This window comes from Elephantulus edwardii, unplaced genomic scaffold (genome assembly GCF_000299155.1).
Source record: "Elephantulus edwardii isolate Elephantulus edwardi_28Jun2011 unplaced genomic scaffold, EleEdw1.0 scaffold00525, whole genome shotgun sequence".
Classification (NCBI taxonomy): domain Eukaryota; kingdom Metazoa; phylum Chordata; class Mammalia; order Macroscelidea; family Macroscelididae; genus Elephantulus; species Elephantulus edwardii.
The window spans coordinates 308,488-321,028 of NW_006400275.1; the positions used below are offsets into that span (position 1 = coordinate 308,488).

The following is a 12,541-nucleotide window of genomic DNA, read 5'->3' on the forward strand; positions in this document are numbered from 1 at the left end:
ATCATCTATCTATCTGCTATATATTGTATTATATAGGTTCTTTCTTTAGCAGTTCTTGCTGGACAAAGACAATAGGAAGCACAGGAGAATGAGAGTGCACCTCTCCAAACTCGGTTTGCAGTTTGAGAACTGCTCCTGTGTGCTTTCCCTGCTCTGCACTCTAGTAGCTCCACCCCCTGGCAGGGTAGGTGCTGTTGGTTTTGATTCTGACTCTGACTTGCTCAGCTTTCTTAAGCTGAAGGAGTTGAAAAACAAATTCAAGGCAAAAGTGGCAATACTTAAGGCTGCTTTGGGTAGAGTGTTAAATGATGAAAGAAGCATTAAAAGAAGATGGAAGGAGTATACAGAGTCACTATACCGAAGGAATTGGCTGATACAGAAGAATTTCTTGAAATAACGTTTGAGCAAGAGCCTGTGGTGACGGAGGAGGAAGTTCAAGTGGCTCTGAAAGAATTGGCAAAACAAGGCTCCAGAAATTGACAGAATACCAAATGACATATTTCAAAAAACCGACATTCCCCTGAATGTGCTCACTAAGTTGTGCCAAGAAATCAGGACGACACCCAGCTGGCCAACTGACTGGAAGAGATCAATATTTGATTCATTCCAAAAAACGGTGATCTGACAGAGTGTGAAAATTACAGAACAATATCATTAATGTCACATGCAAGCAAGATTCTGTTGAAAATTATCCAAAATGACTAGAGCAACATGCCAACAAAAAACTGGCAAATGTACAGGCTGGGTTTTAGAAGAGGGCGTGGTACTAAGGATATTATAGTTAATGTTAGATGAATTTTGGCAGAAAACAGAGAGTACCAGAGAAATTTCTATCTGTGCTCCATTGACTATACAAAGGCTTTTGGCTGACTGGACCACAACAGCTGTGGCTGACTCTGAGAAGAATGGGAATCCCAGAACATTTGATTGGGTTTATGTGAAATGAATACTTGGACCAAGCGGCAGTCATCAGAACAGAGCAAGGAGACACTGCACAGTTCAAAACCGTGAGGGGGTCTGCTAGGGATGTATTCTGTTTCCATACCTTTTCAATTTGTATGCAGAACAGAGCATATGGGATGCTTGGCTGTGTAAGAGGAATGTGGCATCAGGATTGGTAGAAGACTGATTCATCAACCATGAGCATTATGCAGATTACACAACCCTGCTGCTGTAACTGAGGAGGATATGAAGCACTTGATGAAGAAGATCATGCATAGCAGCCTTCAATACAGATTGAAGCTCAACATCAAGAAAACAAAGATTCTCACCACTGGGCCAATTGGCAGCATCAGTATGGATGGTGAAGAGATTGAGATAGTTAGCAGTTTTAGTTTGCTTGGCTCCACAATCAAAACCCTTGGTACCAGCAGCCAGGAAATCAAAAGATGAATTGCATTGTGTAAGTCAGCTGTCAGAGACCTCTCTAGGGTACTGAAAAGCAGCGACGTCAGGCTGGAGACTAAGGTGTGCCTGATCTGGGCAATTGTATTTAATATACCATGGACTGCCAAGAAAAAAAATTAAGTCTGCTGTGGAGAGAGTGAAAGCAGTTTGGTCACTGGAGACAAGAATTTTGAAGCTTCATCTCATGTACTGTTGCTATGTTGCTTGAGGGACCAGTCCTTGGAGAAGGACATAAGGCTTAGAAAATTGGAGGGTCAGCACCAGAGAAGAAGACCCTGGCTGAGATGGATTGACATGGTGACTGTTGCAATGAGGTCAAATGTGTTGTGACCTGGAGATTGGCTCAGGGTAGGTAAGGTGCAGAGCCATTATTTACAGGGTCACTATGAGTTATAGTCGAGATGATAATACAATAAAACATTGACAAATTTTGTCTTGGTAGCACAATTCCTTACAACCAAGACAAATTATTGCACTGTTAGTTGTTGTGGATTGGCTCTTTAATTCATTGCTGTTTACAGGTTAGTTGTCATCTCCAATATAAGTTGCTGATTAGACTGGACAGCTCTAGTTTTTTTCACTGGTTGAGTTTTGGGAAGAGATTGCCCTGCTTTTCTTCCTAGTCTGTCTTAATGGGACATCTGCTGAAATCTGTTAAGCATTGCAGCAGCATGCAAACCACCTGTGCATTGGTCTATATTATATTCTCAGGTCACTGTCCACTGAACTAAAGTTTAATATCTCTGTGCCATTTGGCAAATTAATTATTTTGATCACTCTATATAAAGAAACAAAACACACTACCAACAGGTTGTGACACTCCAAGAAATAGTCCCTCCTTGAAACATGTCGAAAGTATATCAGGCAAAGGTTCAGAATCCTTGCCTCCAAGGAGCAGCCTGGTCTCACCCTGTCCAGGAAGAACCTGTTTGATCTCTTACCAGTCCATGGCATATTCAATATTCTTGTCCAGCACCACAGCTCAGAGGCATAAATTCTCCTTCTATCATCCTTAGTCATTGTCCAATTTCTGATGCATAGTAAGTAATTGTAAAGACTATGGCCTGATCATGCACACCTTAATATCCAGAATGACATCATTGCTCTTCAATACTTTGGAGAGGTCTTGGACAGCAGACTTCCCCAGTGTAATTCATCTTTTAAATTCCTGGCTACTGCTACCAGGAGTGTTGATTTTGGAGCCAAGCAAACTGAAGCTGCCAACAATCTCAATTTCTTCACCATCTATTATGATGCTACCAATTGGCCCAGTGGTGAGAATCTTGATCTGGAATAAAAAGGAATTGCTTGGACTTTGAGGATACTCAATGGTAAAGAGATAAGGAAGAGAAAGGGTAGGTCCTGAGCTCAGAGCAGGGCATAGAGGGAAATAAGAATATGAAATCCAGGTGAAAATGAGCTTTTCAAGAGCCTGACCCTTCAGAATTGCCAGTTTCATGATTAAAAGAGAGAACTGCTTTGTTCTTTTTCTTTCCACAGACTTTGGATGGACCCGCATGTGCTCTTGAACCCAGTGAGGGCTGCCTTTCTCTCTGTCATGTATCACAGAGAGCTGAGGCTAAAAGTTCATCTGAGCACAGAACCTGAGAAGTTTGTATCTCCTACTAGAGGTTGTTCTACCTTAGCCCTGCAGAAAAGCAAGCCCTACAGATATGGAGATTAAGAAGGAGGTGGGTGATTTGTTGCATATAGATTGTGGATGTAGATGGGGAGATAAGGGGGAAAGGTATGCAGATTACGATCATGTTTTAGCTCTGTCTCATAGGATTAAATACAAAATAAAGGGGGAAATAGGACACCATCTCATAACCATACAGTACTCTGATAAGCAATCCTCTAGCATGTTTTCAAAGAGTATAAATTGCACAGGTGATTGTCCATCTTTCTCTTCCAGAGAAGCCAGTAGATTCAAGCCTTTGGTTTGGTGGTGCAGTTCCTTAACCAGAGGCCTCCTGAGTTCCCTTATCTAGAAATGCTGCCTGCTAAAAAGACCAGTGAATAATCAAGACACTACTATTTTCTCCCAGTTAAGACACATTTATTAAGGTTCTATGTCATAAAAGATGATGATCAAGAATAGAGAGACTCGAAGTTACTCTTTTATGTGGAGCTGCTTTATTGTTTTCTTTATTCTGGATAAGACAGTGGAGATTTGGGTGAAGACCATTGGGGCGGTTTTGTTTTCTCCATAGCTTGCAATGCCTTCGGCCATGTTTTGGCATATCAGGGGACCTCCAGGGTCTCCCTATGAAGAGAAAGAGGAAAGGCTGAGATAATTCCTCTGCTGGTCCTCTGTCCCTCCACATTCTGGAAGAGAATTTGCAGTCACCTGAGGAAACCCCAGCTGTCAAATTCTGACCCTTGATATTGTTGATTCTGATGTTCACATTATTTTTGTTTCATGTTTAGATTGTGACCACTTCTTCTCCTAGTTTAAGACCTTCTTTTTTTAAGCAGTTGTGGAATCTTTTGTTCTAAGATACCATTTAAGGAAACAGACAGTCTTAATTGAATTCAGTTCATTAGCCAAATGATTACAGCTGTTGAGTTGTTATAAGTTTTTTTCGCTTTGTTTTTTGCACACAGAGGAACAGTTTTTTCCTGTTTTGTGTGCCCCAGGGTGACTTAAACCTTACTACTTCTATCACCTCACCCCTAAAAAGTGTCCAAATCAGTCCTCAGTTCATAGTATCCTTAGACTTTTTAGACTTGAACTGCTCATTGGGCTTTCTTTCTAAAAAGATTACAAAATACCTTTGGATATGATCAGACCATAAACCTTTAAATGAGTAGCTCTCTGGAAATTGTGCCCCAAGAACCTTTGGGGTGGGCCAAGGATTCAGCCAACCTTCTGGGGGGAGGGGAGCACTTTTCTGATTGACCTATAGTGAGCTCATAGAGGCCTACCTGAGTCTAACTTGATATTTCTCTTTGTTACTCAGCAAAGCTGATGAAAGCATTTCCCTGTTGCTAGCAAAGATCTTCAGATCTAGATCCTCCTAAATCATCCTTCACCCCAGAGTTAGACCAGGCTAATAGTATATCTCACCTTTAAGAAAGCTATCTTTTTCTTTGGGTCTCATGTACACAACTGTGATGCACTGTTGCAAGTTTCAAAGAGGCATTAATGCTGGAATTCCTCTTGCATGATAAGATTCCCCTCGTGCAGCTTGCTTGTTTTTTTCCATCCATAGAGGTCTGGCCTCAGCCAGCCACACTGCACTCCTGCCCAGGTCTCACATGTTCACTTTCTCCAGGCAGGGGGAGCAAGAACACAACTGTAGTCAGTTGGGCCTTTGTGTTCAACTGACTAAGGAAACAATGAAGTCCTGGTCACTGAGAGCCTGCTGCCCTGCAGAGCCTGATAAGCTGCACTTTATCCCTTCTCTCCCCAGGGCCTAGGATTAGTGAAGCAGCTAGGATGAGAAAGACAGGGGACATGATGGAAGGAGAAAGTTCTTCAACCCAAGGGAGCAGGAGCTGCAGGGAGTTGCCTCACCTGTGGTAACACAATGCCATTGGGTAATGGATGACTTCTTTCTCAGGAATTTTCTGCTGCGTCTTTTCCTGCAACTTAATGTCATTGGCCCCCAAGATGACATTCATAGAGCTGCACAGAAAGTAGAGAACTGCAACCCTGGAGCCCTGATAACAGCTGGGGCAGGGCAGGGTTGTTGCTGAGGGGAAATGCTGGAGACAGGAGGCTCTTTGGACCAGTACTTGCTGTGCCTTTGGTTTCTCAGAAGACTTGTAGGTGTGTGGAATTCTCTTTTGCCCAACCCGTTTGCAGAACAGATTATCCGGGAGGCTGGGGTCTATGAGGAGAAATGTGGGGTCAGGATTGGTGGAAGATTCATCAACAATCTTTGTTATATAGATGACACAACCCTGCTTGCTGAAACTGAGTAGGACCTGAAACATTTGCTGCAGAGGGTCGAGGAATGAATTCTTCAGTATGGATTCAGGCTCAATGTCAAGAAGACAAAGATTCTCACCACTGAACGAATTGGCAGCATCAGGATGGATGGTGAAGAGATTGAGATTGTTCACAACTTTAGTTTGCTTGGTTCCAGTCAACACTGTTGGCATCAATAGCCAGAACATTAAAAGATGTATTGTGATGGGAAAGTCTGCTGTTAGGGACCGCTCCAAAGTACTGAAGAGCAATGGTGTCTCTCTGGAGACTAAGGTGTGTCTGATACAGGCCATGGTCTTTGCAATCGCTTGTTATGCATCAGAGAGTTGGACAATGACTAGGAAGGATAGAAGGAGAATTGAGGCCTTTGAGCTGTGGTGCTGGAGAAGAGTACTGAGGGTATCATGGACTTCTAGGGAAACAGATTCATCCTGAAAAGGGTCAAACTGGGCTGCTTCTTGGAGGCAAGGATTCTGAGGCTCCATGTAACATACTTTGAACATGTTGTAAGGAGGGACTGGTCCTTGGAAAGGGACATCATGTTTGGTAGGGTGGAGGGACAGCACAGGAGAGGAAGGCCCTCTATGAGGTGGATTGATTCAGTGACTGGGATAATTGGGATGGGTGTATCGGAGAGGGTGCATTGGCACAGGACAGAGTAGAGTTTAGGGCTGTTGTACATAGGTTCACTATGAGTCACAAGTGACTCGAAGGCAAATAACAACAACAACAACAATAAAAAGAGTGTAAGTTCATGTGTGGTGACAGGAATGTTCACCCCAACCACTTCCTTGGTACCTGGGCTGAAATGGTTGACAAGTGACCCTGTAGAGGCGGACGTCCAATGCAGTTAGTCGCCCGCTGATAAAGTTCTGTAGGGTTTGAGGAAAGCCAAATATCAAATTTAATATTTTAGTAGTAGACCAAATGATATATCAGGTTATGAGGGAGGCTTAATACAAGCTGAAGGTCACCTTGAAGCAATAAGGCATTCCCTAAATGTCAACCTTGTTCCTAGTTTGTATTAACTGAATCTCTCACTCTTAATAAGATAAGCATAAAGGGGAACTTGGCCTTATCTGCAAAAGATTTCCCCACTATCCCTTGTTTTTGTTTTGTACTTCCTTATGATTTTACTTTGTTTACCTTCTTGATGATTCTCAATAAATAGCCAGAGAGGCATGGCTTGAGGCCTTCAGTCATGGGATCTACTGGCCCCCTGTTTTTCACGCTCTGTGTTCTATATCATTCCTGGTAGTCTGTCTCATTATTAATAATTATAAAAATACTTTACCCTTGGTCTGCAACAGGCTAAGTCAGTAAAGAGAATGTGAATAATACAGGATGCCAGAGCCTGAGTGTAGGATAAAGCTAACTCCTGTAGTGGAAGATGTAATAAATACATATGTTGAGATTAACCGAATAAAGACTAATATTCCTGCTAATTCTGAAGCAGGAGTGGCATCCACTTCCAAAACAACAATGGAAACTCCATGAACTTTGATAAATGTCGATTGTTGTTGAGGAGCTTCAGGCCTTCTGTTCATAGGGTTGCTATGAGTACTGCTCAACTTGAATGCAATCAACAACAACAAAAATGAAAGCCGGGTTTATCCAAAAATTAGATGCATGTAATGAAAATGATGTCTTGATGTTAGTTCCGTTTAGATCACAATTGCTCTCATGATGACAATATTGTTTCTCCCAACATCAGTAGGATGGATGCTAAGGGTCACATGTTAATGCTTTCAAGGCCAACATCTAAGTGTGTTTTTTCTACATAGTGAATCTGTACAATTAGTAGTATATTTCCCCTCTCTTCTAGATGAAGTTGCTTTAGTGAACACAGTTTAGAAATTTTGTATCTAGAAACCACAATTGTTTCCAAATCGAAACTGTACTTCTTGGACCACATATGACAAGTTATAGAAAGAGTGGCCAGCAAGAAAAGGTACTTTTGTTCCATAGATGTCTCATGTAGATCTAGGCCACATGGACTCATTTAAGAAAGGGACAGGCAGTAGACAAACCCACTGAAAGATGATAAACCTGTTATTAATTTCTATGTTAGCATTAAGCAGGGTTCAGTGTGTATTTGCTGATTTGTTGGTGGCAAAAGATGTGCTTCATTGTCCTACTGCACAAAGGTAGTCTTTCTAGCCCAAAAGACTGCCATAGCACATGGTAGGCATGTGTTGGTTCTGACTCTACTTCAATGAGTTGAGTTATCATCTGGTATAATCAGCTTATAGGCCACTAGGTACAAAGAAAGAGAAGCTCAAAGGGATTCAGCCTAATGAGTCACAAAGTGGCCAAGGGTCTCAGAGTTTATGACTGCTAGTGGGCTGGACGTGGCACTGGAAGGAGATTGAGTTAGTTCTGCCCAGTAAGAATTGTAGCCCAGCTTTCTGGAGCGTTAGCCAGTCCTCTCAGGGCCCTGCCTGGTGCCAGCTCCTCCAAGGTCCTTCTCTGCCAGAGTGACTGATGCTGGCTGCTCTGTTGTAAGCCCTATTGGAACCACACAGGTCACTGGAATTCCTAGGATAGGGGGAGGTGGAAAGGGATCTATCTCATAACAGCGTGGTCTACAAGAGAAAGGATCTGCTGGACTTTGAGAAGTCTCAGTAATAAACAGACATGAAAAAGAAAGGGTAGCCAAGGAGATTAGATGCTGAACTAGGCCCTAAGTTCAGAACAGGGCATGGAGCTAAGGAAGGACATGAATCCCAGAGGGGAATAAGAAAGTTCTCAAGTTCCTCACCCTTCAATGCTGCCAGTTTCCTTGATTATAAGGCAGAAATGTTCAATTCTTCTTCTTCCCAGAGCCTCAGGATGGGCCAGCTTGTCTTCCTGAACCCAGTGGGCGCCCCTTGCTCTCTGCCACATAGCATAGGAAGCAGAGCTGAACAGTTCATCTGCGCATAGATCCTTGGAGCCTCAGGTCTCCCACTGAGGGTGTTCTGCCTTAGCCCTGTGGAGGGGAAGCCTTAGTGAATGACAGATAAGAAAGAGCTGCTTGACTCGTTGCGTATTTTTTGTGGATGTAGAGTTGGGAAAAGACCATGATTCAGAACATGATTATGTTCTAGGTCTGCCTCAATGAGGATTAAAAGCCCAAGAAACCGGAAAAGAAAAAAGGAGAAAATCTCTTTGCCTTCAAGCCAGAACTAACTCATACCTAATCCTGCCCTGGGTTTTCAGAGGGTATAAATTGCACTGTAGGTGACTGATCATGCTTCTTCCTTGCGTCATTTGGTGCATTCGAACTGCCTACATTTGGTTTGGCAGTGCAACTCCTTACCCACTAGGTCTCAAGAGCTCTCTCATCTAGAATTGCCATCTGCTAAAAAGCTAAGTGAATAATGAAGACACAATCATTTACTTGCAGTTAAGACACATTTATTAAGGTTCTTGCTGTTAAGAGAAGCTGATCAAGCATATAGAGGCTCAGGGTGATTCTTTGAGTTGGAGATGCTTTATTGTTTTCTTTATCCAGGGTAAGAAACTGGAGATTTTGGTGAAGAAACATGGGGAAGTTGAATTTTCCCTTCCAGAGGTAGAAACACCCTGGGCCACATTTCCGCATACCAAGGGACCTCCAGAGTCTCCCTGGGAACACAGACAGGAAAGGCAGAGTTAATTGTTCTGCTGGTCCTGCCTCCCTCTATGTTCTGGGAGAAAACTGCCCCAAATAGGTGAAAAAAAAGAGGGTTATTGTCTTTCTGGGGACCCCCAGCATGCCAAAATCTGATACTTGACATCATTGTTGTTTCATGCCTAGATTGTGATCTATCTCCTTCCCTAACTTCAGGTCTCTTGCCTTCTAAGAAGTTGAGGAACTTTGTTTCCAGGCTACTGTTTAAGGAAAGGCAGAAGGTTAATGGAAGACAGTACATTGACCAGGGTGATTACAGGTCTTGAGTATTTACATGGTTTTCATTGTTCAAATTGGAGGGAGAGGTTTTCCTTGTATGTGTGCTCTAGGTGGGAGGGCCATCCTCTCTACTTCTCCCACATTAAATTAAAAAAAAAAAAAACCACAAAAAAACACCACAAACCCATTCTGGGCATCTCAGTTCATAGTAATCCTAAATGTTATAGAGTTGATCTGCTCATTGGATTTTCTACCCAATAAAGTTTATGGAACAACTTTGAGAATGTTCAAAGCACAAATATTTAAGGTAGAACCTGAAGGGAAACTCTTTGTTCCTTAGGGACGTTTGCGGTACCATGTTATTGTTTTGCTGTCAAATGTGAACTGCCCATAAGTGATCCTCCAGTGAGATTTTAGAGATGATGAATTGCACAGGAGGAGATTCCTCATCTTCTTCCTGAGGAGCACCTTTGGGATTACATTGATGTGTCTTACTCCTAGGCCACCTATCCCTTTGGCATGGAATAAGGAGTCATAAATTCATCTTTCTGGAGGAACACATTTCTGATTCACCCTTGGGAAACTCACAGAGGCCTGAGTCTCTAGGTAGTTTGCTACTCTTGTTATCTCAGAAAAGTGAGTGAAGACATTCCCCTTATTGCTAGATCTATACATCCTAGGTCTTCCTCAAATAGCCTCAAGGCCAGTCTAATGCTAAGTCTCACCTCAGAGGAACACATCTTTTTCTGAGGGTCTCCCACGCACAGCTCAGTGGTCCTGTCATAGTTCAGCATGTGGCGCTCACACTGGAAGTGCTCCTGAATGACAAGATCCACCTCATGCAGCTTGCTTGTTATTTCACTGTCAGAGATATTGCCCCAGCCAGCCACACTGCACACCTGCCCAGGCCTCACATGGTCACTTTCTCCAGGCAGGCGGATTAGGCCCACAGCTGCAGTCAGTTGGGCCTTTGTGTCCAGCTGATGAAAGAAACAACAAAGTCTTGGTCATTGAGAGCCTGCTGCCCAGCAGAGCCTGATGGGCTGCAATTGATCCCTTCTCCTCCCAGGACCTGGGATTAGTGAAGCAGCCAGGAAGGCAAGGGTCCTGGTGGAAGGAGAAATTTCTTGAACCCAAGGGAGCAGGAGCAGCAGGGATTGTGCCTCACCTGTAGTATCATGATGTCATTATTATCAGTCTTATTGCTATACTTAGGGTGGGGGATGGCTTTTTTCACATCAATATTCTGCCATGTGTTTTCTTCCAACAAAATGTCATGGACCCCCAAGAATACATCCATGGGGCTGTACAGAGAGAAAAGAAGAGGTTCTCAGAACTGGAGCCCTAAAGCAGGTGACAGGTGGGGAGGGTATGGCGGCTGCTGAGGGAAATGCTGGAGGGAGGGGCCCTTCATCTTGAACTTGCTGAGCCTTTGGTTTCCCAGCAGCATTGTAAGTGGTTGTGGAATTCTATTTTGCCCTCAGGTCATATGAAGTGGCTTGACCATTCCTGCTCTCAACCTCCACTGTCTGCCTGGAATAGCCAGTGCTGTCTTTCCTTGACCTCTTCTACTTGCCCCATTCTCTGACCTCATGGGTTACATGTTGACTCACTTTCCAACTCATCTCAGTCTCAAATGGTTCTGATGATGAGAATTCTTGGGCGTGAGTTACACCTAGATGAAGTGTCGCCCCCGTGTGATAGGAATGTGAACAGTCTCTGGAAGTTCTACCCCTCACCTTCCCCAGCAGTGAGCTGCTGTCAGGACAATATCTTCTTCCACAAGGAAACCACCACATCTTTTCCACTCGCCATCTTGAAATAACACAACAATCACCATGTATGGACGTGTATGAGGCTGTGCTTCATGACCTCCAATGATCTCCTCTGTAAAAAGAAAAAGGAAAATGGTATGAGGGGGCATCCTACCTGATGAATGAAGACAAGATCAGCTTTGCCCTTTATTTGTTGTGACAAGTTGTCCTTGACTCTCCCGAAAGCAATCCTTATTGGCTTCATAACATGTCCTTCCCTTCAAGTCTCAATGGGCCTCCCTAAACGCTGATAGTGATTGTTTTGGACATCTCATATTAGACATGTGGGTGGTGGGAATAGAGCTTGTCTTCAAATTACCAGAACCCAAGTAATCAAGGAGATGAATCCCTGCTTTTCTGATTCAGCCCAGGTCAGCTCCTACAGGCTTGAGTGACTCTCCAGGTTGGCTATTCCAGTCCTGTTATTCCAGTAAAGCAAATGAAATCATTCCGCTATTGCTAACAAGACTCTTCAGATCCCAGAGATTTGTGAAACATCCTTGTCCCCAGAGCCAGGCAAGGCTAGTGTTAAATCTCACCTTAAAGGAAGGCATCTTTTTCTTCAGGTTCACCATGCACAACTGAAGGCATTGTTATAATCCTTGAGTCAGGGTAGGGCTGGTGCTGAGGGGAAATGCTGGAAGGAGGGGGCCCTTGAGCTTGAGCCTTTGGCTTCTCAAGAAGAGCATTGAAGGTAAGCAGTTGTGAGATTCCCTTTAGCTCTCAGTTCATATGAAATGAATTGATCCATACCTTCTATCAACCTCCACTGTCTGCCTAAAACCTCCAGAGAGGTATCTCTCTGATCTTTCCCACTTGCTCCAACCTCTGCCTTCATAAGCTAATGTTGACCTTCTTTTCACCACCTCATCCTGCTCACTAATGGTTCCTCTGATGAGACCCCTGGGGCCTCTGTTGTAGACAGCTGCAGGAGCTCCGCTGAGGAACAAATATGGAAATAGAAGTCCTTGTAACATCTGCCCCTCATCTTCCCCTGAAGTGAAGTGCTGTCAGGACAAAGTCTTCTCTCGCAAGGGTATCACCACAACTCTTCTTGTCTTCCCACTGAAATAAAAAAAAATGTCTTGTATAGACGTGAATGGGGCTTTGCTACATGACCTCCAGTGATATCTTCTTAAATATATAAGTTTTATGAAGAGGTGACCGTGGCATCCTACTTGATGATTGACGAAAGGGTCAGCATTTCCCTGGAGATGCTGGGTCATGTTTCTACTGGAAGTTGGTTTCTGCACAGTGTCCATTCTTACCGTCAAATCTCTAACACTCCCTCTTAAAAGCTGACAGTGCTTGTTCCAGAGAGCCCACATTAAGGACATGGATAGAAGGTTGCATATTTTATCTTTAAGATGGCAGACCCATCTTAAAGTATCCTGCATAAGAATCTTTGGACTACTTGTTGTTTGTTTCCTATCTTGTCTGAGCCTCAGCTAAATTTGTGGTATTTTCTAATAATATGTACTCTTATATTGACTGGAAGAGATCTATATT

General features: G+C 43.4%; 1 protein-coding gene across 1 annotated transcript in view; it reads right to left on the reverse strand.

Annotated features, from left to right (window-relative positions):
* Window positions 1-4,923: 4,923 nt before the first annotated feature.
* The window catches only part of LOC102850999 (granzyme H-like), a 10,972-nt gene continuing 3,354 nt past the window's right edge, over window positions 4,924-12,541 (reverse strand). The window contains exons 2-6 of the mRNA XM_006903157.1: window positions 10,958-11,105; window positions 10,387-10,522; window positions 9,944-10,198; window positions 6,143-6,216; window positions 4,924-5,038 (exon numbers count right to left, since the gene is read on the reverse strand). Of these exons, the coding sequence (XP_006903219.1) occupies window positions 4,924-5,038; window positions 6,143-6,216; window positions 9,944-10,198; window positions 10,387-10,522; window positions 10,958-11,105 (728 nt within the window). The remainder of the gene's footprint in view (window positions 5,039-6,142; window positions 6,217-9,943; window positions 10,199-10,386; window positions 10,523-10,957; window positions 11,106-12,541) is intronic.